General features: G+C 38.2%; 1 protein-coding gene across 1 annotated transcript in view; it reads left to right on the top strand.

Annotated features, from left to right (window-relative positions):
* Positions 1 to 23811, top strand: part of PPP2R2C (protein phosphatase 2 regulatory subunit Bgamma) — a 132548-nt gene that overhangs the window by 89123 nt on the left and 19614 nt on the right. The window contains exon 6 of the mRNA XM_041481235.1: positions 15951 to 16115. Coding sequence (XP_041337169.1) covers positions 15951 to 16115 — 165 coding nt within the window. The remainder of the gene's footprint in view (positions 1 to 15950; positions 16116 to 23811) is intronic.

The raw sequence follows: 23811 nt of genomic DNA on the forward strand, positions 1-23811 counted from the left end.
CTGGAAGCAGATGAGTTTCTGGTAAAATCAGTGGGTGTGCCAGTTGCAATTAAGACTAGACATATTAAGGTGAAAAAATTCTGCCAAGCAAACAGTTTAAATTATAAATGAATGTTGCTGGGCTTGGTGCCTTCTGTAACACATTTATGGGGATAGGCAGGAGGAGGCTGAGGCTGTTTTAAAAATGCTTGTTTCACATCTTTTTACTGAATGCAAATGGGAAATGAAGCATCTTGCTGTTTTACATTCAAGGCTTGATTCCTTGAAATGCATGTTTAAAACAGTAAATAGAAAGCATTTTGGTTTGAAGTGGATTTTGTTAATAAGGGATCTGGCAGGGATGAGTATTTGTCTTTCGATTTTCCCTCAGAGGCAGCCCTGCTACAATATAATGACCTACAGTCTGTTTGCCCAAGAGGCTGGTTGTGACAATGACACAAACAGCAAATACAGTGGTAGAGTTTCTGGACATTCACTTCATGTCTGAACATCTTTACAAACTGCACGAGAAATGCTAGAGAAAAGACTGAATGAGCAGCAGTATGTTTAGGTATTTTACAAGTAAAATACTTTGCCCTGCAGCATTTAATTTGAGAACAGTTTGGTTATGATCACAGTTTTACCAGTTTTACAAATCACTGATAATTTTTCATTTCTTTGAAAATACAGAAAAATGAAGATCTTAAAGTAATTCTCTTTCTGTAGTCTTTGGGAAAATATTTTAAATCAGCTTTGCAGAATTTGACCAGAATATTTACTTTAGGTAAAGCCTTAGGCTGGTAAATTACAACTAGTGCTTTTCTGGTTTGCTTTTGTATTAGTGCAAGCATTAGATAGGGTGAAAAGCAGACCAGTGAGTTTATGCTATGCCTGTGTAAATTTAATGAGGAGTATGCAAGACTTCTTTACATTGCTTCCCACTTGGAAATGGATCTGCTCTGTATTGTTTGGGCAGGAGGAGGCAAGGGAGAGGAGGAGGTGAGAGAAAAGGAGGGGGGAAGGTTAGCCTGGTAAATAATTGCACATACTAGGATTTTCTTCAATAAAAGGTTTAATGTGTTTGGTTGTGTTGGGGAGAGCGAGAGTCAGTGACCTTAATTAGGAATGATATTCTGCACTGGAAAAGAAGAAGTAAGGTAAGGGTTGCTGTATTTGTTAATGTTTGGTCTGAAATGGTTTAGCAGTGTTGCCCATAGCTTAAGTCTTTAGATAGTCATCTTGGGTGAAATGAATGAGAAAAAAGGACTGCCAGGAGCATACTGATAAGGCTTATTTGCCATTAGCAGCAATCTTTGGACTATCTAGCTGCACTAAATATTCTTTATGAGAATGTATTTGGATTGCTCACAGAACTATGTAGCTCATAGCACTTGAACTCCCTTCATTTCCTGGTAGCACACTATTTCACTCTAGAGGCTGTCATGGCATTGCTATGGAAACAACATTGCTGTTTCCAGCATGTGCTCATCTTGAGACTCATCTTGACTAAAATACTCATTTCTCAGTCAGATCAATATAGTCCAGGGTTATCCTGTTTTAATAAAAAATTCCTTCTTCTCTGTCCCAAAAGGGTTAAGCTAATTAGCAAATCACCATAGGGCCTTCTTGCAGTCTAATGTATTCTGGTATTTGAGGCATATCTTGGATAGTCAGTTTGTTAGGCACCATATCTTAGGAAAATGAATTTACTTAAGAAGTAAACAACAGGAAAAAAAATAGAAAACCCTAAAATAACATGGTACATTGATGGAGACCAAGTTTGTGGCAGCCTACTGTGCATCTGAATGTAATGCATATATAGGGAAAATACAGAGCTCTGCGAGCAGCCTAGGCTGGGAGAAATAGCCAGCCTTGCACAATCCCTGTACCTGTCTCAGTGCTCAGTATGTGAAAGCTAAACTGAAGCAGACCTGCAGTACTGTCTTGTTATTTGTGGAGGAAGTTTATACCCTTGAGTGAGATAAGGCTGTTTGTGTAAAAATGCCTGAGCCAGGATGACTGTGCACAAGCTGTGTGCACAAGGATGCCTTTTCTGTGCTCTCAAAAGTGAGTCTGTACTGTGTGAGAAACTGCTGCCACCCCCACCCACTGCACTGATTTCCTACAGAACACACCTGTTTGGGACATGGCAGATCTTACTTCTCTTTAGAGAGCTCTGTCTAAGCCATGTTAGCACCTCCTATTCTGCCAAGAAGAGTGTGTCAATCTCCATCAGGTATTTAAAAGGTGAATGTTATACCGTGGAGTCATATTCCAGCTGAGTTGCTACCAGCAACATTTGAGTAGCTTTTCCTCAAATTTCTGTTCTTTTGTTCTTTACTTCCTAGAGTCTCTCCCTCATGCACATGCACTGTCTCTCTCTCTCTGGTAAAGGAGAATGAAGATGCCTGCAATGCTAAAATCAGATCTGTAAGTTAGAGGATTGCAGAGGTGCCATGTACACTGATCCCATAGCTTGGAGAGCTCTCTGATTCTAACTCTTGAGAAAGGATTGCTTTGCCTTTGTCGTTAAAACACTCCTATGTGAACAATTGAGGGGAGAAAAAGCTTTTTTAATGAGCTGATTAGATTCTGGGCTAATCAGATTCCCTTGCTAGACTCCACGTTTTCAGAACAGAATACTGTCTAGTAAAAGAGTCTTCTACTAAGAGTTGGCAGTGGCAAACCCAAAGATTTTCATATCTGACTTAGAGTCCTTAGGCCTTGTAGAACCTTGTCTTTCCCACGAATTTTCCATTTATGTTACTCTCATCTGAAGCAATGGAAAAGTTTTTCATGAGAAAAATTACTATAGTAGAGGGAGATTGATTGTTACCCATTTAGCAACAATGGCAGGTTGTTTATATTTCAGGTTGTTTTAAAGCGATCTGATTCTCTAAGCTCTGCAAAATGCAGGTTCCATTGAATTTGCCTTTTAACTTTTGGGTTTGAGATCTTTTCAGCTTATTAAAAATAAATTATTTTGAAATTGCCTATGAAACTACAGATACCAAATCACCTGGTAATTTGAGGATCATTTACACTGGTGTAGTTCTGTAATAACTTTTGCTAAGATATAATTAAGAGATTAGCAGCAGGTGCTGTAGTACTTATATAGGTTTTCTTCCTAATGCTTGTTATTTCTGTGTCAGCAAAGGTATGCATGAGGGACAGCAGGTCATAGATCATATAGTGAGGCTTAGGATAGGAACAAACTCCAACATAAAGCTCCATAAAGTGCTGCTGATGGGACCACAGCAAAGTGCTGTATAGATATGATGGTGTTAAGGGTACTTAAAGGAATTCTTGAAATAATGTCAAATAGTCCCTTATTTTTGGAAAGATTCTTTTAATTAAGTAAGCAGAAAGCATAAGCAATTCAGATCATCTCCAGAGCTGGACACAGCACTCCAGGTGGAGTCTCACCAGAGTGGAGTAGAGGGCAGAATCCCCTCCCGTGGCCTGCTGCCCGCACTGCTTTGGGTGCAGTCCAGGCCACAGTTGGTTCCTGGGCTGTGAGTGCATCCAGCCTCTCAGCCAGCAGCATCCCCAAGTCCTTCTCACAGGGCTGCTCTCGATCCCTTCATCCCCCAGCCTGAGTTGATACCAGGGCTTGCCCTGACGCAGGTGCAGCACCTTGTACTTGGTACTGTCAAACCTCATGAGATTCTCTTGGGCCCCCTTCTTGAGCTTGTCCAGGTCCCTCTGCATGTTAGGAAAAATGCAGCAGGGATTCTTTTATTAAAACCACACAGGAAATGGTTTTAGTGTCAGTCTAGGGGTGAAATTAGTAAATAGGTAATGGTAATAGGTAAATAGTGTGTGTAACTGTAAGTTGTCGTCTTCACTGAACTGCATAGAATCCCCATAGTAAACGGAGCCTTTCATGAACTCTCAGTAGACTAATTTGTAAGAAAAATTCTGTGTGTCCCCAGTGCAAAGTACCAAGAGAGATCTGCATTTCTAGGATCACTTAAATGACTTTGCCTAGTAGGCACTAATGTAGATACAGCTTCTAAAAAAGGCACTGAATTGTCTTCTGCTTCTGTTGAGGTAAAACTACATCCAGTTCAGATACAATATTATTTCTGATGTGGTCATCGTTATTTAGAATATCTTAATTGAGTACAGCTTTTAAGCTTTTCAGAGTAAGAAGGGTTGTGTTTTTATATGTGAGCTTGTGCAAATTGCAGTCTTTATAACTAGCTGTGTAATTCAAATACTAGATTATAATTACACCAGTAAGGCTGTGTGAACGGGCACTATAATCTGCTCCTTGCAAATTATTAGTTTTCAAGAAGTCCAGAGAAGTCTCAGCATCTTTTAGGAGATCTCTTAAGGATCTGTAAGTTCAGATTTAGGGAGCTCTGAAAACCATGACTGAATCTGCAGAAGTGGTCTTTCAATACTTAGTTTGGTTTTGCTTCTTGCCAGAGGACACTTTGTGATCCCTGTCAGAAACAATTGCTTTTAACTATTCTGATTACCTTAAATTGACTCCTATCTTAGGAATTTGACTGTCAGCCAGTCAGAGAGAATTGGATGACAGAGCATGACTGATGGCCAAAGGAGCAATATCAGAGCTAGTTAAGCAGTGTCTTAGCATTGAATCCCTGAGTGAGATCCTCCTGGCCGTACAGCTGAAATGTGTATTGCAGTGAAAGCAAACAGTGCATGGCTGGAGTGTATGATACCAGTGTCATCAGGGCATGGGATGGCATTATGGAAATATTCCCTATCCCTATCTAGCCATCCTCCAAAATAAATAAATTGAAAGAGTTGAATCTGGCTGTGAAAAACTAATTACAGCTGAGGCCTTTGCAGTCTTGGCAATGACCAGTCTCTTCCTTTTTCCACACTTGCTTTTGAGAAAGTTAATTTAAGGTGATTTGAGCATAGCTATAGCCTTGGATAATTACTGCACTGTAGATTTATTGTTTAATAGAAATATTAATTTTTTAATCAGAATACATAATTTTCTCACTTATCACTCCTGTCCATACACTACTTGAGGTATGTGATTACGTTATTCTTTTAATGGATCTCTTTATCTAGCCCTCTGTCTTCTCTAACCCAGTTGTCCCCAGATAGTCACCCATAACTGTGATTTCATTTCTGCAGAGGTAAGGAAAAACATAGCCTGAGGTATTAGAATAATCTTGCTTTTCGAAAATGTATAATGAATTCTAAAAAGGAAAAATATAATTGACTGGAGTTGTAGCAAATGATAGAAAGTAGTGTGAAATTCTGAGCCCATAAAAACCATTTCATTTAATAGTGCATTAAAGAACACAACTGAGATTTTACTGAATTCATGTGTTTGTAGAGCAATCTAGGCAATGTGACTCTAGGAGATACTTAAAATTTTACAGTAGGTGCAAAGATGTCTTTTCACAGATCTCCGTAGAGCCAACTGCTTTCCAGTGTAATAGGGACGGTAGCAAAAAGTCACTGTTTTGTATCAGGAATGCTCTTTGAAATATCATTATCTCAACCTTTCTCAAGTTTATTGGTATGGAAGAGAGGAAGAGCATATAATAGAGCTGAAATGAATGTTAGCATCAACCACCGGATTTCCTTTTTCACCAATTTTCAGGTGTTATTCAGAATCTGAGATCCTTAGCAGAGGGGGACTTGGGAACTATGTAAAAGAATATTAAATTACAGATAAAGGGTCATGTCATGGAACTGATCCTCATCTAAGTAGCACTCATATTTTAGTGTAATGTGACTGCAGTCAATGAAGTTACTCTTGTGGAAGTGGGTAACAGGATTCAGTCCAAGATTTATTGTCTTAACTAATTTTATTTCTTCAGCTGATGAGTTTTAATCAGTGTGTTGTCATTGTAGAAGCTTTTAAATTGCATGCTTCTGTTTCCCTCTGGATTAATTTCTCACTGAAGCTTTTTGAAAATGAGCCATTCTCTGTTGTCACAGGTGCAGTCAGTGTATCCAACTTGAAAAATGTGTATTATGAATTTATTGAAAATTAGACAAAAAACCGCATTTACATACTTCTAGGTACAATTATATGAAAAGATAATGTATAAATAATTTAATCAGCTCTGCCAGAGGGGAGAATTCTCTTAAATGAGTCTAATTATTCTAATTCCCATGCGAGTTTGGACTTGAAATTAACCTTGCAAACCACAGTCTTTCTCAGAGTATTAACATAAAAAGAAGAAATTATAACTTGTTTTGCTCATTAGCTAAAAAAATCTTTAGCTTGAAGAGTACTCATACAAAGACAGATGTCACAAAAATGCTCACGGGGTCATCTCAGGTATTGTGTCAAGCTTGAAGTCTGTACCTGTGTGTTTTGTGTGAGCTGTCAGAACCTGAGACTCTGGAAGCTTTTCTCACTATCAAAAGAGCTGGGACACTCTCATTAATGCGCACATTACTTTATTTTGTGTTGTAGTTAATACACATGGGTAAGGACTGCACGTGAAATTGCGATAGTTGGCACCTTTGGAATAGAAATGCTCTGTAAATAAAGGCCGTTTATTATTTATTAACAAAGTTATAGCACTAATCTTAAGAGTAAGTTGATTTTGACTGTTGTCATACTGCATGCTGATGGGCATTTTTGAAAATCCTTTCAAGTGAATTAAGCAACCAGATAATGGGTCCTGCCACAAGATTTTATTCAGGTATCTTATGTAACACAGTATAGCCAAATTAAATGTAAATTTTCTTAGTGTTTTTAAAGTAACTATTTTTCAGAATTATCTGGCTATTTTTGAAGATAGTTTTATTCCACTACTTCCATAACAAGCATGCAGGGAAGGGGAGAGATTTATGCTCTGAAAGACACTTCTAGCTAGCTAAAGTTTGCAAAAATGTATAATTTGTGACTCAAATTGAAAAATCAGTAAAAATGTGGAATTTCTCCAGCTAGTGTGGTATAAATGCTACTGTATTAGGGTTTTCTGAAATGTATATGAAAGAACAAGTTGCATATTGGGAAAGAAAAGTCGCCACCCAAATGCTCTAAAGAGTCTATACCCTCCAGCTGGAATTTCTGTGTCTGCATTTATTTAAGAGACAGAGCTTCCTCAGCTGCATGGAATTTTAGTAATTACCAAGAAGAAATTTCTTGATAGGAATTCTGTGTTAGCATATAGGTTATTCACTTAAAAAAGAAAAAAAAAAGAAGAAAAGAAAGACATTTCAACTCTTATTTCCAAGTTATGTGAGAAAAAATCCCTGCCTATGTTTAAGATGGAGTTTGGGGAATTTTATGTCATATTTCTTTGTACTACCAGGGACTCTATTCAGTAAACTGAGTAGATCCCTCTCAGTTTTCTGTTAAGCATCTAATGTATTTCAGGAAAGGTTTGTGAACAATGACATTATATTGCATTTGTTTATAAATTATCCTTGCCTTATTAATGTTGAATCACTCTTTTCTTGGTACCTTTCCTAGTGTATAGTGCACAATGCCACTTAACCGTACCCGTAGAACAGCACTGCCTAAGAGAAGCTCAGCCTGGGGACTCAGTAGTGCTCTTCCATTAATAATTTATTTGTACCTGAGGCTCTTCTGGTATTTGTGTTCCAAGTGTAACGTTAAGTGTGCCACAGTAGTTTCAGACAAATCATAATCAATTAATATGCAAATATATGAACTAAATATGACTTAGTAATCTGTCAGTGACTGACTGCAGGTGTGTATTTATGAAAGCAGGTCTTCCTCTGTTGATTCATCCACTTAACTTTTCTTTCAGCTGTGTGTACGCAAATGATGATGCCTTTGCTCTTGAAAATTTCAATCTGCATATGGTTGTTGCTAAAGCAGCCATGTGACTGTGTTTACAGTTGAAAATGTGGGTGTTCTGTTCAAAAAAACAGGCCAAAATTCCATTCCTAAATAAATTAAGGTTTTCCAGTGTCTACTTCTAAATTCATTATTCTCTAAGTAAATCACTGGTTGCAGTGTGTATGAACAGGCCTATCTGTGATAAAGTTTGGATGTGACCTGCACCATTTAAAATGGTCTCTTTCCTAGCGGTGCTACTCTACAATCCTCTGCTTTCAACACTTCGTCAAATGTTGCAGCTACTGCATAGGCAGTTTCTCTTATGTACTAGAGTAATTTTTCTGCAACATGTATACTGCAAAGTCTGATGTTTACTGATTTTATGGCAGTAAAAGCAATTTCCTAAAATTTTACTAAGTACATGTAAAAGGTGTTGATTCTTTTTTCAAGTAATATTTGTATAATGGAGATTGTGGGCTTTATTGCTGCTCTTTTTGTCCTACCAAGATAATAGCAGTGCAAAGTAATTCTGGTGTTGCAAAAATCAGAATGAGATCTCTGAATTTCAGAGTGAGTCTTGGGAGAAAGTTGCAAAAGACATATGTAATAATGAGAATAATAATAACCTCTCAAAACCAATTAATCAAGAAGAGAACTAAGTGAATACTGCCATGACTGGACAGCTGCAGGTGGGGAGGAGAGTGGCCACTAGATCAGAATCCAGTCTTGCTGGCTCTTAACCTTTGCCAAGCCTTTGCCACTTCCTGCCTCAGTTTCATTTTCTGTAAAACATTAGCACTAATACTGATTCTACTTTGCTTTAAACCTAATGAATGGAAAGTGTTTCTAATACTGCGTTGAATTTCTTGCTATTTGCAGTTCCAAATGAAACTTGAGACAGAAATTCCAGAAGTTTCAGCTTTGGCTCAGAAGTTGGATATTTAGGTTACGTTCTTGAGCAACTGTTGTCCCATCATGCTGAGGCTCTCTGGTTTCTATCAGCTGCCAGAAAATCAGTAACATCTGGGTTCCTAAACACATAGAAAGCATCTGAGTGTTCACCTTTGTGATCCTCATGTGTCGCAAGTGTTATGGTGTCAGAAGGCAGAAATAGAGAGCAAAACTAGGCGTGACTCTGGCTGGAGCATTGCATACTAGACTGTGAGGAGACATGGACCATCCTGTACTGACAGGGGTATGCTGAGAATAAATGTGAGGCCATTGCCCAAGAAGCATCATTCCAGCATGCAGACCCCTCATTGTCCACACTGTATAAAAGTGCACTGCCAGTAATACAGGAGGATGTGCTGAATATATCATCCTGTCTCTGGGTGAGCTACATCTCGACTTCTTGTTTAGCTAACTTGGCTGAATTCTCTTTTGTGGCTAGTTCTAGCTGAATAGATGGAAAGTTTATTGCTACTGCAGTCTTTTAGCTATGACCATGACTTTCCTTCTACTAACAGCTCTTTCTCATCTAGCTTAGCCTGTAATCCTTGACTTAAGAAACCTCAGAAGTCCACAGAACTGTGTTAACATTACTTAATCTCTTCTTTGTATGCTCTTTGTACATGTTCTTTGTATTGTGAGCAGTCCCTTTACTTTATGTTTGCACAGCACCTGACATAATTGGCTATGGTTTGGCCTTCCACATAGAGCTAACAAGCCCCAAAATGGTTTTTACTCTTTCTGTGTCTCATAATCCTGATATGAAGAAAACTACAAAAGCCTTTGTACTTTTGTAATGGCACTGGCAGAAAGCCTTTGATAGACATTTATTTCCAATCAAAATCAAGTAATTTAAATTGGCATTTTCAGCAAATCACTGCCCGTGTTAGACTGTTGCCAAAGTTCCCAACTCCAGTATGATGTCTGAAGAATCACTGTTATAAATACCATGGAGTTAAAAATAGAGTTGGGCAGACATTGTACAACTTAGTATGGGTCAATATCTTGCATTAACAGGTATTAAGTTCAAGGCAGCTGGGAGGAGCACACACTTATGCAGTTCATGCATTTGTGATCCAGAACAGTCAAATGATACAGAAAATGTAATTGCAACTCTCTGGGCTTCTAATAAAACCCGTATAGTACATGTTTTTAGTGAAGCACTGGGCAACTGCCGTGCGATGGAAAACATTGACACTGTGGCTATTAGGAGTACTTGGAATATAAATACTCTCCTTGCCTAAGGTAAAACACTAGAATTTGAAGAAAAGGTCACATCTATTAACTTATTGACAGTTCATTTCAGGACCCCTTGACTCCTGGACAGCAAGCCTGAAATACAGAGCTTGAGAAGCTGGACCCTGTCCAATGCTGTCCTTACTGCCAGGTGATGCCTATTGTAGAATTGTCATTCAACAGTGAAACCATACAGTGTATCTGTAAGAAATGGGAAGAAAGAAGTGAGTTGATGCTTATTTTAAAAGTTAAGGCTTGCTTCTTTTGTTGATAATAAGATTGATGTAGTCACATCATGATGATGTCAAGCCTAATGTACCCAGCCTGGAAGAAAACTGGAGCCATTTGGAATTTGTTTTCTCAACTGGCACATGGTGTAGGAATGCTATAACCGTCATGTAGGAAGTGTAAAACTGGTAGAGCTTGATTTGTAGGCATCACAGTTCCCTCCTTGTAATGAAAATAGCACGCACTAAATGACTAGCAGGGGAAACCACTCAGAGAAATGCGTATATTAAAAGTGTAGAGCCTCAGCAGGACCACAGTAATCAATTACTCTAAACTCAAGCCCTGGCAGCTTCCATGAATTGCTATTGATTTCAGCTGCTAGTCAGTGAATCTTTCTTGGGCTAGGCTGAAATGTAGGTGTGAGATGCAGACAAAATTAGTAACCTGAACAAACCTCAGTGGAAAACACAGGGAACTGCCAGGTTTGGTAAGATATGTTATGCTGAAGGTTATTTTTTGAAAGTGCTTAAATTTGCAAAAACCTAAGTCCCACGCAGGGATAAAAATGAAGTGTCATATCAGCATATATTGAAATAAGAAGAGAGTTTTGTGTTTCTTGTGAAGTTATTATGGAAAATTTTGTCTGGCTTTCTAAAGAAAGCCTCTCCTCTTTCACTGCAGTTGAATAAAGTGGAGGGGGAGGGGGGCAAATAATTTATTTTCTTGAGCCTTCTTCTGACCACAGAAACTATTTCTTTCTTGCAGTTAACCCACAAGTCATTTAAAAATTATTCCAAAATAGTGATAGAATCCTTTAATCCTTTATATGCCATACGTTGTGAGCTACAAATTTGTCCTCTACGAAATTCAGTTTCTTGTAGAATTCCTTGATGGTTTCAAGAAGACGAAGCAGCTATTTCTTTATGCATACTGTTCACTTCAAAGGGAATTGAATCTGTTTTGAGGAGGCTGCTACGTTTCCATTATCTTACAAGGAAACTTATTCTGGGACCTTTTTTGCTCAGCAGGAACTCTCTGTATTTTCCACATTCTCATTATACATGTTTTGGCATGAGCATAAAGCAGGCATGCTCATTTATATTCTGGCTGATCAAGAGGACAAGTCTGATTAATATGAATTTTGGATCAAGGTGAGGGTCATCTTTGTAACCTTCAATAAAAGAAACTTTCTGGAGGGACTTCTCCCAGAGGGGAATATTTCTGTTAGATCAGTGGCCCAGAGGCAATGGAACAAATTTCCTTCCTCCTGTTATCCTCATTTTGCTATCAGCTGCACAGCAGCAGCACACAATAGTGGATTAGAACTAAATATACCATATAACTGAATTGTGTACTCAGATCACATTCCTCACACTGCATATCATTGCAGGTTGTTAATCATGCCTTTCCTTATGCTCTTTCCTTTTCCCTCTCTTAGAGTTTTTCTTCTCTTCCCCTCCCCCTCCCTCAGATCTTTCCCTAAAGCCTCCTTGCAGCTACGCCCTGCCCTGCTCACTCTCCTTTGTTATACTTCTCTTCTTGAATACTTGGGGAAGGCAACTCAGCCAAAGTTAAGGCTGCATTGCCTAAGAGCAGCTTTGTTGCCTTTCCCAAAATTGCCTTTCCTGATCTTGTAGCTCTACTAGCCCAACTGTCAGAACATCATCTCTCACCGTTGTAGTTGGCAAGTGTACTCAGCCTTTTGTTTCCATTTATTTATTTTATTTCCATTTATTTTTATTTCCATTTATACAACCTTTTATTTCCATTTTGCTGTGGAGAGCATCTATAAAGTCTGCTGGCCTCTTCCTAACTTTATCCTGTTCCATGGAGCCAAGCAGTAGAAGACAGGTCTGATATGTAAGATAGCAAATAGTTAAGGGGGAAGGATGTGTTCTCTTTTTTGCAAGCAAGAAGATATTTTCCATTCCTTCTTTGAATGTTAATGATTTAAAGACTGCCAATGTGTTCTAGCCCATCACTGGCGAGGTGCAAGTTCAACCTTCCCTTAGTGCAAATATACCAGGGATCAAAATGCCTTGTCAAGCATGTGTGGGAGCCAGAGCAATATGAACATCTTTTTCATTTTCTTAGGGGAAATTTCTACCCTGTTAAGGCACAGAAACACTGACTTTTTTAGGACAACAGAATTATATCTTAAGCATGCTGCCAGTGGTGAACTGAACTCTCTGTTCCTTCTGTCTTAGATGCCTTTGGTCCTAGGTGTTTTTTGCATACTCTGAAAATGAAGCAGATCACATGTGGTACAACAAGAGTCAGATGTGACTGGTAATTCAGAGGTGCGTGCAGTGGGGGAGAAGGACAGTGCCTCACTCAAGAGCCCTCCACAAGATCTGATTGCAGGGGAAGGCAGTAGTGTAGGAGACAACTACAGATTTGTGCTATAACCATAGTTTTCTCTTTAGCAGTGGGATTTTCATTTAATCAGTTTCTGCCAGATTCCCTCTGTTTCATGCTTTTCAAGTTCACCAAAGGCCCTGCTTCTGAAGCACACTGTCTGGTCCAGTTTTTTTAAATTTTATTATTTTTTCCTGCCTTGCAATACTATGCTTAAAAGGAAGACAAGACACAAAGGGAAGATAGAAAATAGAAATGAGAAATGTCTCATGGGAGTTGCTTGCCCTTACCATTTCATGCTAGTTTAAATACAGTTCCCACACATCACATGTCAAGCTGTACTTGATTGTTTTCAAATAGATGGCAGAAATCATGAGAGGAGGAAAATGTTCTTTTGTGTAACATATTCTTCTTTTGATATATTGGGTTCTGTAGCTGTCAAAACAAAGGCTGTTTTTCCATCTATTATTACAAATGCATTTGGGGTAAATCTCATCTGCAACTCTCTAGTCCCTTGGTTGTTTACTTCAATACATTGTTACTGTTTTAATTTTTCTAAATCTAGTGAAATGATGAATTTTCATTTTTGCTATGATCTTCAGTAGGCAAATGAGGTTATTACTCAGTGGAGATTTAGATCACATCTGGAAATGCAGTTTGTTTCAAGTATTTTCTGCTTTTCTGGCAAGAGGATGGAATATTTAATTTCATTATTCGGCATAGGTTTATTCATTTTACACAATGAAAGGAAATTCATCAATAGTGTCTTCAGCATCCAGAAAAATGATACTTGCCATGACTGTTTCATATACTCCATTTATATTTTATATCTTTCTCATCACTCAGCAATTATTCATCTCTCTGTTGAGAGGTAAAATTCTTCTATTGAGTAACCATAATTTCTCTGAACTCCACAAAGCAATTCAATCCCTGAAAGCAACTGCTTTTACTTAAAGGTGTTTCTTGAGACAAATTCACCAAATACACATAACTGAATAAAGGTTATTTTTTTCTGTTGATTTTCAGGATTATTTAGTGATGCTTTATAAAAGAGGTAAATCAGTGTTTCTACATCTTAACATTCATTTCACTTTTATTAATCATGATGGATTCTTGGAGATGGATGCAAATGTGATAGTACAAGTAAGTAGGAATGCAGTTAAAATGCAACATTAATTCATTCCCAGTTGTTATTAAATGTCACAAGATATTAATAGTTTTGCTGATATTTTCCTTTCTAAACCACATGGGGAAAAAAAGAAAAAAAAAACCAAAACCACAGCAGTGTGATATATGCACAGTCATCAAGATAATTATCTCTGAATCTTTTGTACTATTTCACTGTAGTGTTCCAGACCTATATTTTTGGGAAAGATCAAAGTATGGTGTGCTAAGGGGGTGATAGACTGTATCCCATTCCCACAGAAATCAATCAAAGGTCTTTGATTGGTCTTCCATTTGGGAAGTGGTCACAGTGGGAACAGAAAGAGGCTTAGTACCGTGATACATGATTTCTCTCACCATCAATAAAACAGATTTTCTCATTTATCTTATCCTCTGAGATGTTTAAATTTTGAACGTCAGCTGATTCAAATTTTATGTTCAGGGAATCTAGGCACTGAGATGATTTGTGTTTAGGGCCCTGCACTGGGACTCAGTAGATCTGGGTTTGTTCTGTCATGCATTTCCCAAGTGATCTTATGCAAATCCTTTATTGCTTCTCGCACAAACTCATCAGTAAAATCGGGTAATGTTACTCTGCTTGTTCGAAGGATTTGTGAACATTTGGATGACTTATCTGCAGCAGATTGCTGAGGGCCTTGTGAAAATGCACAATCTTATTTAAATGTACTGCTTTACATATGTATATATCCATCTTTCATTTTATGCTTGTGTATCTATTGCTTTCTTCCAGCCCCCTTATGAGACTGTTACTTTCATTCTTTTCTCTGTAAGCAATCTTTCACAGACTGGCCTTCTCCTCCAAACATGGGCTCAGTGTGGGTCCTGGGCTTTAAGGCAGGTAGTGTGTGGGAGTGGAGACGTAGGTGTTGGAGAGGCACCATGTGAGTTGTCCCTCATGAGGGTAATCTTTGGTGATCTAGCTAACAAGTTTGTGCTTGGGAAACTAGATAGTTGATGCATTTTTGTTCCAGATCGTGTTCACTTAAATGCTTCAGGTGTGCAATTCTCAGTCACAGAAATTCATAGTGATTTTGGTAGTGGATGTCATTTACATAAAAACACAAGAATGCCGTTTCAGATACTACTTTGTAAATATTCAAATAGCAACCTAACACTGTGCATAATTTTTTTAAAGGAAATTGTATTAGTATATATTCACCCAAAATTATTTGCATAAAGCACAGTTTTTCTTTTCTTTTTTTAAAGTCTTTTACCTTAATCTACATGTATTTTTAGCTTAAGTTGCATAATCACAAAAGCCAGTGAGCCTTACTGGAGTGAGCAGATCGGAGCTGTGCATTGTTCCCTCTCAGTCAGCATTATCTGGGATAGAGCAGTAGTTTCAATAGCAAGTGCAGGAGATATAGCTACCTGTTCTCTATTATCTTCAGTAAAGAATTGAAGTGAGAATTCTGTGTCCCTGCAACACTGTTTCTTTGATGTCTTTGCAGAGCATGGATAAATAGTGACCTGCTGATGGCATCTGCAGTAAAACCATGCGGTTTTACATTGCTCTTTGGTATTAAGTGGGCCAGGTATGGAAATTGAAAACTGTACTACTACCAAAAAATTGAGTATATCTTTAAAAGCGTTACATATATGTACATTTGCTGTGGAAACCCAGGGCACTGGGAATATTTTTCTCTCTGCTCTGGGGTGTCCTGACCCCCAGGGGAGCACTGACTTTGACTCTCATTCATGGAGAAAGTTTCCTAGACTTCAAGACAGACTAGAATCCACAAAAGTGTGAAATAGATTATGGAGAGTAGTGTAGGTGTATCACTTGGTGAGAAATTTAGGTTTTGGGATTTTGCTATGTTGTGGATGGAAGCAAGATGGGGGCACAGGGTGTCGTCCTGGGTTTCTTCTTCATGCTTCTCCTTCCTTCTTCTTCTGGGGTTTGGGTTGCACTCTGTAATTGGGCAGAAAAGTCCACATTGCGGGTTCTTTGGGATCAGTTTTTGGGTTTAAAGGGAAAATAATTAGGTGTCAGTTCTTAATTTGATAGTTTAGTCTTAAAAAAACCTTGTAACAAGAGATTGTTAGCCATTTTGTGCTTTGCTAATGAAAAAGTTACCGAACTCACAGTAGTGAGACTGTTTTACTGATAAGAAATAATAAACACTTTAGTCTGAGCATGAACTACTGTCTCAAGTGCCTTCAGTCCAGACCAAGAGAAACCGATAATTTGCGTGCTTCCTTCAAGTAAGAGTCATGGTTTACCTGCATTTTTCTTGATGAAACTTCCATTCAGATATTGTGGATATAAAGCCAGCCAATATGGAGGACCTGACAGAAGTGATTACAGCCTCTGAGTTCCATCCCCACCACTGCAATCTCTTTGTCTACAGCAGCAGCAAAGGATCCCTGAGACTCTGCGACATGAGGGCATCGGCCCTCTGTGACAAACATTCCAAGCGTAAGTCCTTGCTCCATTGAGCCACAGATGTCATTAAAGTCTTGCTATTCCCACACAGCACGTAGATGGGTACCTACCTTGGTGTATCAGTTTCTCACTTGCAGGCACATTTGAAAAGAAAGCAGCAAAAATAATTTTTTTTTCACCTGTGCAAGTGTTAGCTATGAACGTGGTAACAGTCGTGTCTGTGACTGGTTGCCCTTACAGTTCTTATTGCAGGGATCAGTGCAGAACTCAGAATTCTAGTGAAATAGAGAGGATTCCTAACAAATCAAAGAGGATGAGGGAGTATTTAAGTAGGTGAGCATATTGGTTTGAATACACAAGTACTGTTCTCAATGCTAGAGCAAGGAAATTTCGATTGTGAGACTGCCTTCAAATTTTGAATCTGTTTTCTGAATTAGGATATCTCAGTATCCTTCCTAAAAATGTAGTTCCCCATTCCCTATATGTATTTTTTCAACACTATGTCTGAACAAACTCAGAGGAAATGCAGTAATTAGTTAGAACAGGGTGGGGGAGGGAGGAAGGAGGGGAAGAAAAAAAAAATGTGTTGGTATAGAAGTTGTCATCCGTGCTACATGATTTTATGTAGCTTGTGAAATTTTTAGATGAATCACCAAATCATGATAGTTCATATCTGAAATGTACATAAGAAAAAGGAAGTAAAATTTTAAAATATGTGACTATCTTTGTTCTCAAAGTAAAACTTGAAGAAAAAATGCATGTTTATATTGTCTCACTATCAGCTCTTTGTGGTCTAGAGAAGACAGACTGTGGTTCTTCCCACCAGTAATCTGGCAAGCCTGGGCACTTTGCCTTGTGCAAACCACCTGTTTGTTCCTCATCTCCTGAGACTGACAATGCCCAGACAAAGGCATTGTGTGGGTGGGTGCTGAGAAGCTGGGAACCTCATGAATGGACTGTGGTGGCTCTGCTTTAGTCACCTTTAGGATGAGGGCTCTTCCAGGACACTTCCATCTCACAGAACTGGGCCATCAGTGTCTTTTTCCATGCTGGAACATTGGAAGGAAATTCAAGAGAAATTCTTTTAGTACTAGAGCACACAAGAGGTTTTATGCCATTTGGTGCCTATTTGAACCTGTTTGAGATAGGCAGATTTTATTAGTAGGGGCAAGAGGGGATGAAAAAGTATGCAAAGATTTAAATGAGACATAAGTGGTGTGCAGATTTCATACATACGCTATTTTTAAAACTGAAATGAATTTAAAGCCATGACTAGGCCTTTTGACTGCAAGGAGAAATGCACATGCTCAGAACCTCTTAGGATGTGGTGTCTAATTATGAAAAAATAACCTTCAAGGACAATTTCCCAAGCAGAGAAGTGCTTTGCCTTTGTTAGCTGTATCTCCTTGTACTTGTAGGGGGAATTCAATACCATGAAGTGAAATGTAAGCATGACACAGTCTGACACAATGCTGTGAGTTATCCTGTCCCACTTAATTGTTTTGTTCTGTAATACTTCCATTTCTTCCTGCTAATAAGGCCTCCTTGCCCCTGTAACTCAATGCCAAATGCCAATCAGAACTTATTAAAGCCACAATACAGCAATGCTGGATGAAAGAAGGCATTTTATGCCAGAAGGGAGCACAAGGTCTAATGGTCATTGATTAAACCCCATTTTCCAGATCTATGAGTTAGAAAATAGCCATTTAATGTAGCATTGCTGCACTGAAGTCAAGTCAAGCTCATTGAGAATCTGAGTGTGTACAGTACAAAATTGATACAGCAGTGGTAGAACTTCCAAAGTGTTAAAAGGAGTAGGCCCATGTACTGCTGATTGGGGTGGTTTCAGTATAGCTCTCAGATACAAGCAAAGTGAATTAAATACAGCCCATAGCAGCCTAAAAGGATATATCAAAAAACAGTCTGCAAAATCTAGTTATTTGCATGATTGTCTCACTGGTACCTTGACTGTGCATCTGATTTCTCTTTACAGTTGCTAAATTTACAACTGGTGCATATGCATGATCAGTGCCCTGCTCTTGCCTTGTCTTTCAGTCTTTCTCCATAACTGACTTCACTTTTCAAGCAAAGCACCACAACTGGAGTCTCAGTAAACCCTCACACTGTGCCATGCATCCCTGCTTTCTCAGCACAGTCTAGTATCACTGTGTGCTGTATTTCAGATGCTGTTCCAAGATTGTAATGGACGTACCTATTCTTAAGGATACAAGATACAATGTAACACTCAACAAAAACACCTGGATAATGAGCATTTGTTGTGAACTTTTTAATTTACTCCTTTTCCCCTTATTTATTCAAATCTCTGTAGCTCTCATGAAGTCCATTGCAGCTCTTGGGGGGAGAGCCCTTCCATTTGTACAGATTTAGAGAGTGCCATGAATAATTACTGTGCCATACTGTAAAAATAAATTACATATTAATGTCTGTAGTGTAAGTCAACCATCGCAGGATGTTAATAAATTATAATGTCTTGAAGATTTCTGGTTTTCTAAGCTTAGTGGCAGAATCTCTCTTTTTGGCATTAGTGACAGCAGCACTACAAGGCTTCCCTTATAAATCCTTGTGGCTTTGACATGGACAAGATGAGACTACTTCCATATGTACTCATCCTTGTTGCCTATGCTGAGTTTTAATAGCAAGCTGCCAATTTGTGTGATGAGTTGTACTGGGGATATCTGTCCCTAAGAAAAATTATCTCAGACCACCAAATCTATTTATAAGGCAGTGAAAAAAGATCAGGTCAGTAGCTGGATTTTGAATGGTCATTAAGATTCTGATAAGGTGTGATAAAATGTGTTGTGTCTCTAATAGACTGCCTGAAACTGCTTCTTATAACAGCTCTGTAACAGATTGTGCAGTGCTGAGTGAGGATCACAAGAAAATCTTATGTAGTTATTGCAAATGTGTATCAGGGAAAGACCAATCTGTAAGCATAGAGCAGGTACATACATAATGCTGTTCCATGATATTGTCAGACTTTGCAAGTAGTGGGAGAGAATGCCATCAAAAATGTTCTGGAGAGGAGGTGCCAAAGAGATGAATGTCCCTGCTTGTTTAGACTATTAGAGGAGTGGGACTGAGGAAGGTGTTCTTGCAGTCCACAGTGTTATAGTTAAAGATTAAAATTATGAAAGTCAGACTCAAGCAGCTACAAATAGGGAATTAATTTAAATAATATGGAACCTTTCAGTATATGGAAATTTGTGTCACCATTGTTGTTAGAGCAGTCAGCTGGGAACATTGAAGAAATAAAAGAATTAACCCCCACCTCAAATTCCATAAATTTTTAGGCAAGGGGTTTAGGTGTCAAGGAAGACAAGCGTAGGGATACTGTTGCAGTAAGATCATCCTGTCTAAAAATATACTTACAGCAGCATTTGTTCAATTAACAAATAATTGCTAATTTGGTTTTTAATTTTTTATTGCTAATATTATGTTCAGAGATCCTCATAAATGTGCATGGAGTTAATATCATTCTTCCAAACAGCTGGTAGGCTAGATGGGTACATATGGCTGTTTCAACAAATCATACAATAAAGCAGTCAGCTAAAGAAAACTGAGCATGTGAAGTCAGAAAAAAATAAAATGCTTTTTCAGTAGTTTATCAGAATTATTAAAACTATTATTAAATGGTAAATATAAACTGTATAGTTATGCAATATGGAAATTTAAGTCACTCAGGAGTATAACTCCTATTGATATTTCATGTAATGGCCTTAACATCTTAAAGTCATTGCATACTTCAGAAGCTGTAGTAATTTATTTAAATTCTGTATGTTGCTTTAAGGGTTTTTTACTATTAATTTCTTAATATGTATTTGTAGACTAAAACCCTGTTTCTAATTATCCATTACCCATGTGCAAAATTTACAGCAAAATACTTCAAGGAAAGAGGAGCTGCAGTTTCAAGTTTATTGCTCTGTGTGCTACAGTGATCTCAAAACCACAGATTTTGGGATTGTATAGCATTAGCCTCTGTCACCCTGAGCTGGTGCTGTCTGTCCTCCAGACAGATTTCTCAAGCCCGTGTCCCCTGGGTCTGTAGCAGGAGCCATTTAGAGCCCTGCTCCCTTTGGCCACGGGAGGATTTGTAGGAACAGGCAATGCCAGCACCATCTTCCCTGGCCTCTCCCTGAACGGAGAAAACTTCTCAGCTGGTGCACCCCAACCCCATGGGCTGGACAATCAGCATCTTAAAAGTGCGAAGTGGTTTCCAGAGCAGTGGGGAATTCCAGGTTTGGTTTGTAACTCTGAGATGCCAGCCAATGATGAAAGGGGTGTTTTTTCCACTGAGAGTCCTTTTCCACATTTTTAAGCGAAATTCAGGCCTGAAATCAATGCCAGCCTTCCCCCAAGGATAAATGCCACTGTTCTGTCAGTCAGCCATGTAACTCAGCTGGGTTATCTGCTGGGCTTTTTTGAGATTACCTTTGATTTTAAAGAATTCAGAATCATGGAAGCAGCCAAGACACAAATCAAGAATAATCTACTTAAACATGTTGAATTTTTAAAATTAAATTAGATATATTTACCAGTTGTTTAAAGCTGGTTGGAATTTCAGAGACAAGACACCTTTTAGACCTCTGACTGAATATGGATTATCTTTCATTTGCCACAGAGAAAACCAGATGCACAAAAAAGCCTGTGACAGACTATCCCTGCTGGATTTGCTAATTAATATTGACCTTTCCAAATGAATGATGCTTATTGTCTGGCTGAAAAAGAGACAACTTGTTTTTCTTCTGTGTGAGCTTTACATCTAAAATACGCTTTTTATTTCTGCATCTGGTCTCATGTCATCTGAGAGAGAGACAGTCATTACTCTCCCTTTGTGCATAGAGAGGGCCCTGTCAAAATGATGTCCACTTCAGGCAAATTCTGCAAGTTTTCATGTGACAGGAGTGAAACTTATCTGAGCTTCTGAAATGATTTGACCCCGTGCTTGATGAAGGCTTGCTCTCCTTATCCTAATTCTGCATTTATTTTTAAGCATGCACTACAAAGGCATATATGCATTGCTGATTTTATATCCCCAATGAAAAAATGTGCCCATATCCTGGTAATATTGTAATTATGACTGTCACTAAAGGTCTGTTATTACAATTTCATGCATGCTAAACTAGATCCTGGAATGGATCCTTCCTTGTGCAGGAATCCCACTGAAATTTGGTAGCAGATTGCCTTTAGCATGGGCTCCAAAGCTTCCATTCTGCTCAATTTGGATGAATGTATAAAGACATTTAAATAAAGACATTTAAAACATGGCTAATGAAAATTCAAAAATGTTTCTACAGAAATGCAATTATGTCTATATATTGTTTCCTCCAGTTGTGCAAGAGATGTTAAAATTAAATCTGAGGAAGAAAAAACCTGATTTATATACTTCTAGCTATCAAATACTAGTAGGAAAGAGAAAAGCCTGAAGCAATGGTAAATGATTTATGATTGAAGAGGTGTTTCATTAACCCCATCTCCCCCAACCACACAGAGATAAAGCAAATAATTGCTGTAAGATTGATTTAATTATTCAGTCTATTAAAATTCCTGTCTTGTTTGCTTAATTTTTTTAATAGCAGCAAATACTGCTTTTTAATGTCTCGTGAAACCAGCTTTCAAGATCTTATTTCACTGGGGGAAAAAAAACCCCACTTATCACTAATGTTATATATCAAGATCAGAAAGACTTACAGATCAGTTTGGCTGTAGAGCAGCAGTAGTTTTATGTCCCATTAACTCCTTGGGATTGCTCACAACACGTGGCATTAAGCATGCACATAAGTCTTTGTGAGACCCAGCTCTAAAGAGGCTTGATCTTCTAGATTGGCTTTGTGTTTTTTCAATTCCTTTTCGCTCTTTAGCACCATTTCTCTTTATTAACAAACTCACTGGCAAAGTTATATTAATCTAAGCAACTCTGTAGTGAAGCTCCCACCCGCTGATCTTTAGCTATTGATCTGGCTTTGCCTTTCAGCACTAATGCACCCTCCCTTGTGGTTTGTGACAAGCTGCAGCAGTCACAAACCAGTGAGATGAGTCAACTCAGTGCAGATGGTAAAACAGATTCTTAAATATTGATTTGAGGCTCCACTTTTAAAAGCTGTGCTCTCTAGAGGTATTGATGAGAAGCCGAGTTTTAATACTGGGTCATTGGATAAAAGAATGCTGTATGGTAGGTGAAATTTCAGACTCGTGGTGTGGAGGTAGGGTCAGAAATTTGCTTTGAGTAAAAGGAGGAAAATGAGATGTGTAAGTGACCAGGGCACAAAGAGGTGCCCTCTGAATTATATGAAAGCATGTAGAAAATTGAAGTATAAAATGATACTTCTTTTTATTTAAAGCAGGATAAACAGCTACAGGCTATGGTAATGTAAAATGTTAAACAAATGTGTCTCACAAAATAATTGTGTTTTAGATTGCTTATGAAAGCAGATTCAAAAACTCCCTCTAATGTATAACCATATTAATCAGTGTAGACCAAGAAGGCAAGGTTGTCACATTAGCAGAATATTCTGTTATTGAAAGAGAATTTCCAAGGGAGATGAATGTATGAGTGGATTGGCTTAATGCAAAACAATAAAACATTCAGAGATAGTGAAAGGTGGAGTAAATAATACTGGTAAATCAAATTATTATCATGAATAATGAAGCTAAAAGGTATAAAGAGACCATGAATTTCAATGGGAGCTTGCAGTTGGGCTTGATTCACTTAGAATGAAGCAGGTACTCTTTTGCATTAAATTCTAAAATAGATTTCAAACAGTTAATAAAAATGACCCATACCTGGGCAGAGCAAGGGTCCTTCTAGCCCAGTTCTGGCTCTGATATTGGCAGTAGCAACATCAACAGAAAATGTAAGAACAGACCAAGTATTATCTTTACCCTCTGCAATTTGCAGCTGGAAACTTGAGATTCGGGGACTTTAGTGGAAGTGAACTTACTGCATTCAACAGCACTGAAATGGATGTTTGGGGTTTTTCCTTTCCTTGAAGTTGTGCAGTTACTCCTGAAGCTGTGTGTGTGTGTTTTTACCATTCACAATATCTTTCAGAAAAGTCTTTAGTAGCTTAATTAGGTACAGTACAAAGGAGCATCTTCTCTCTGCTTGCCCTGTCCTAGTTTCACCTGGTGACCCCGACTTGTGGATTGGAAGAGACAGTGTACAAAGTGAACTGTCATTCCCTATTCACCCTTTCCATGCCACTCTTAATTACCACCCCCTCATGCTTTCCTAGGTTGAGAGACCCCAGTCCATTTAGCCATTCCTTGTATGGAAGTAATTTGGTACTTCTGGTCATTTTTATTGTCCATTTTTATGGCTTCTTGAGATCTCTACCATATCAGAGATAAGCGCAGAACTATGCTTAGCTCAAGATGTAGCATTTCTTGAATTAAACAGCACCAAAAAAATGCTTTATGTGTTAAACATTAGTAACAAGTGTAATGTATTTTAAAAAAAGAAAGAATATTAGTATTTTTATAGAAGTTCAAATGAAATTTAGTTCAGGTTTTTTTATGCTAAATGATGAAATGTGATAGAGCAAATCACAGCTGACCTGGGAATAGTGCTAATTTGCCATTTAAAGTATTATAGTTAAATAATTTGTTATTTTGGTTAAATTTTTTAATTTATCATCTATTAGGAAAGCATACTGGTTCTTGCTTCTTTTCTTCCTGTGGCTAGTCTGTCAAGACCAGTGAAATCCCATAC

The sequence above is a fragment of the Pyrgilauda ruficollis genome, unplaced genomic scaffold, assembly GCF_017590135.1.
Source record: "Pyrgilauda ruficollis isolate IOZ18807 unplaced genomic scaffold, ASM1759013v1 scaffold1, whole genome shotgun sequence".
Lineage (NCBI taxonomy): Eukaryota > Metazoa > Chordata > Aves > Passeriformes > Passeridae > Pyrgilauda > Pyrgilauda ruficollis.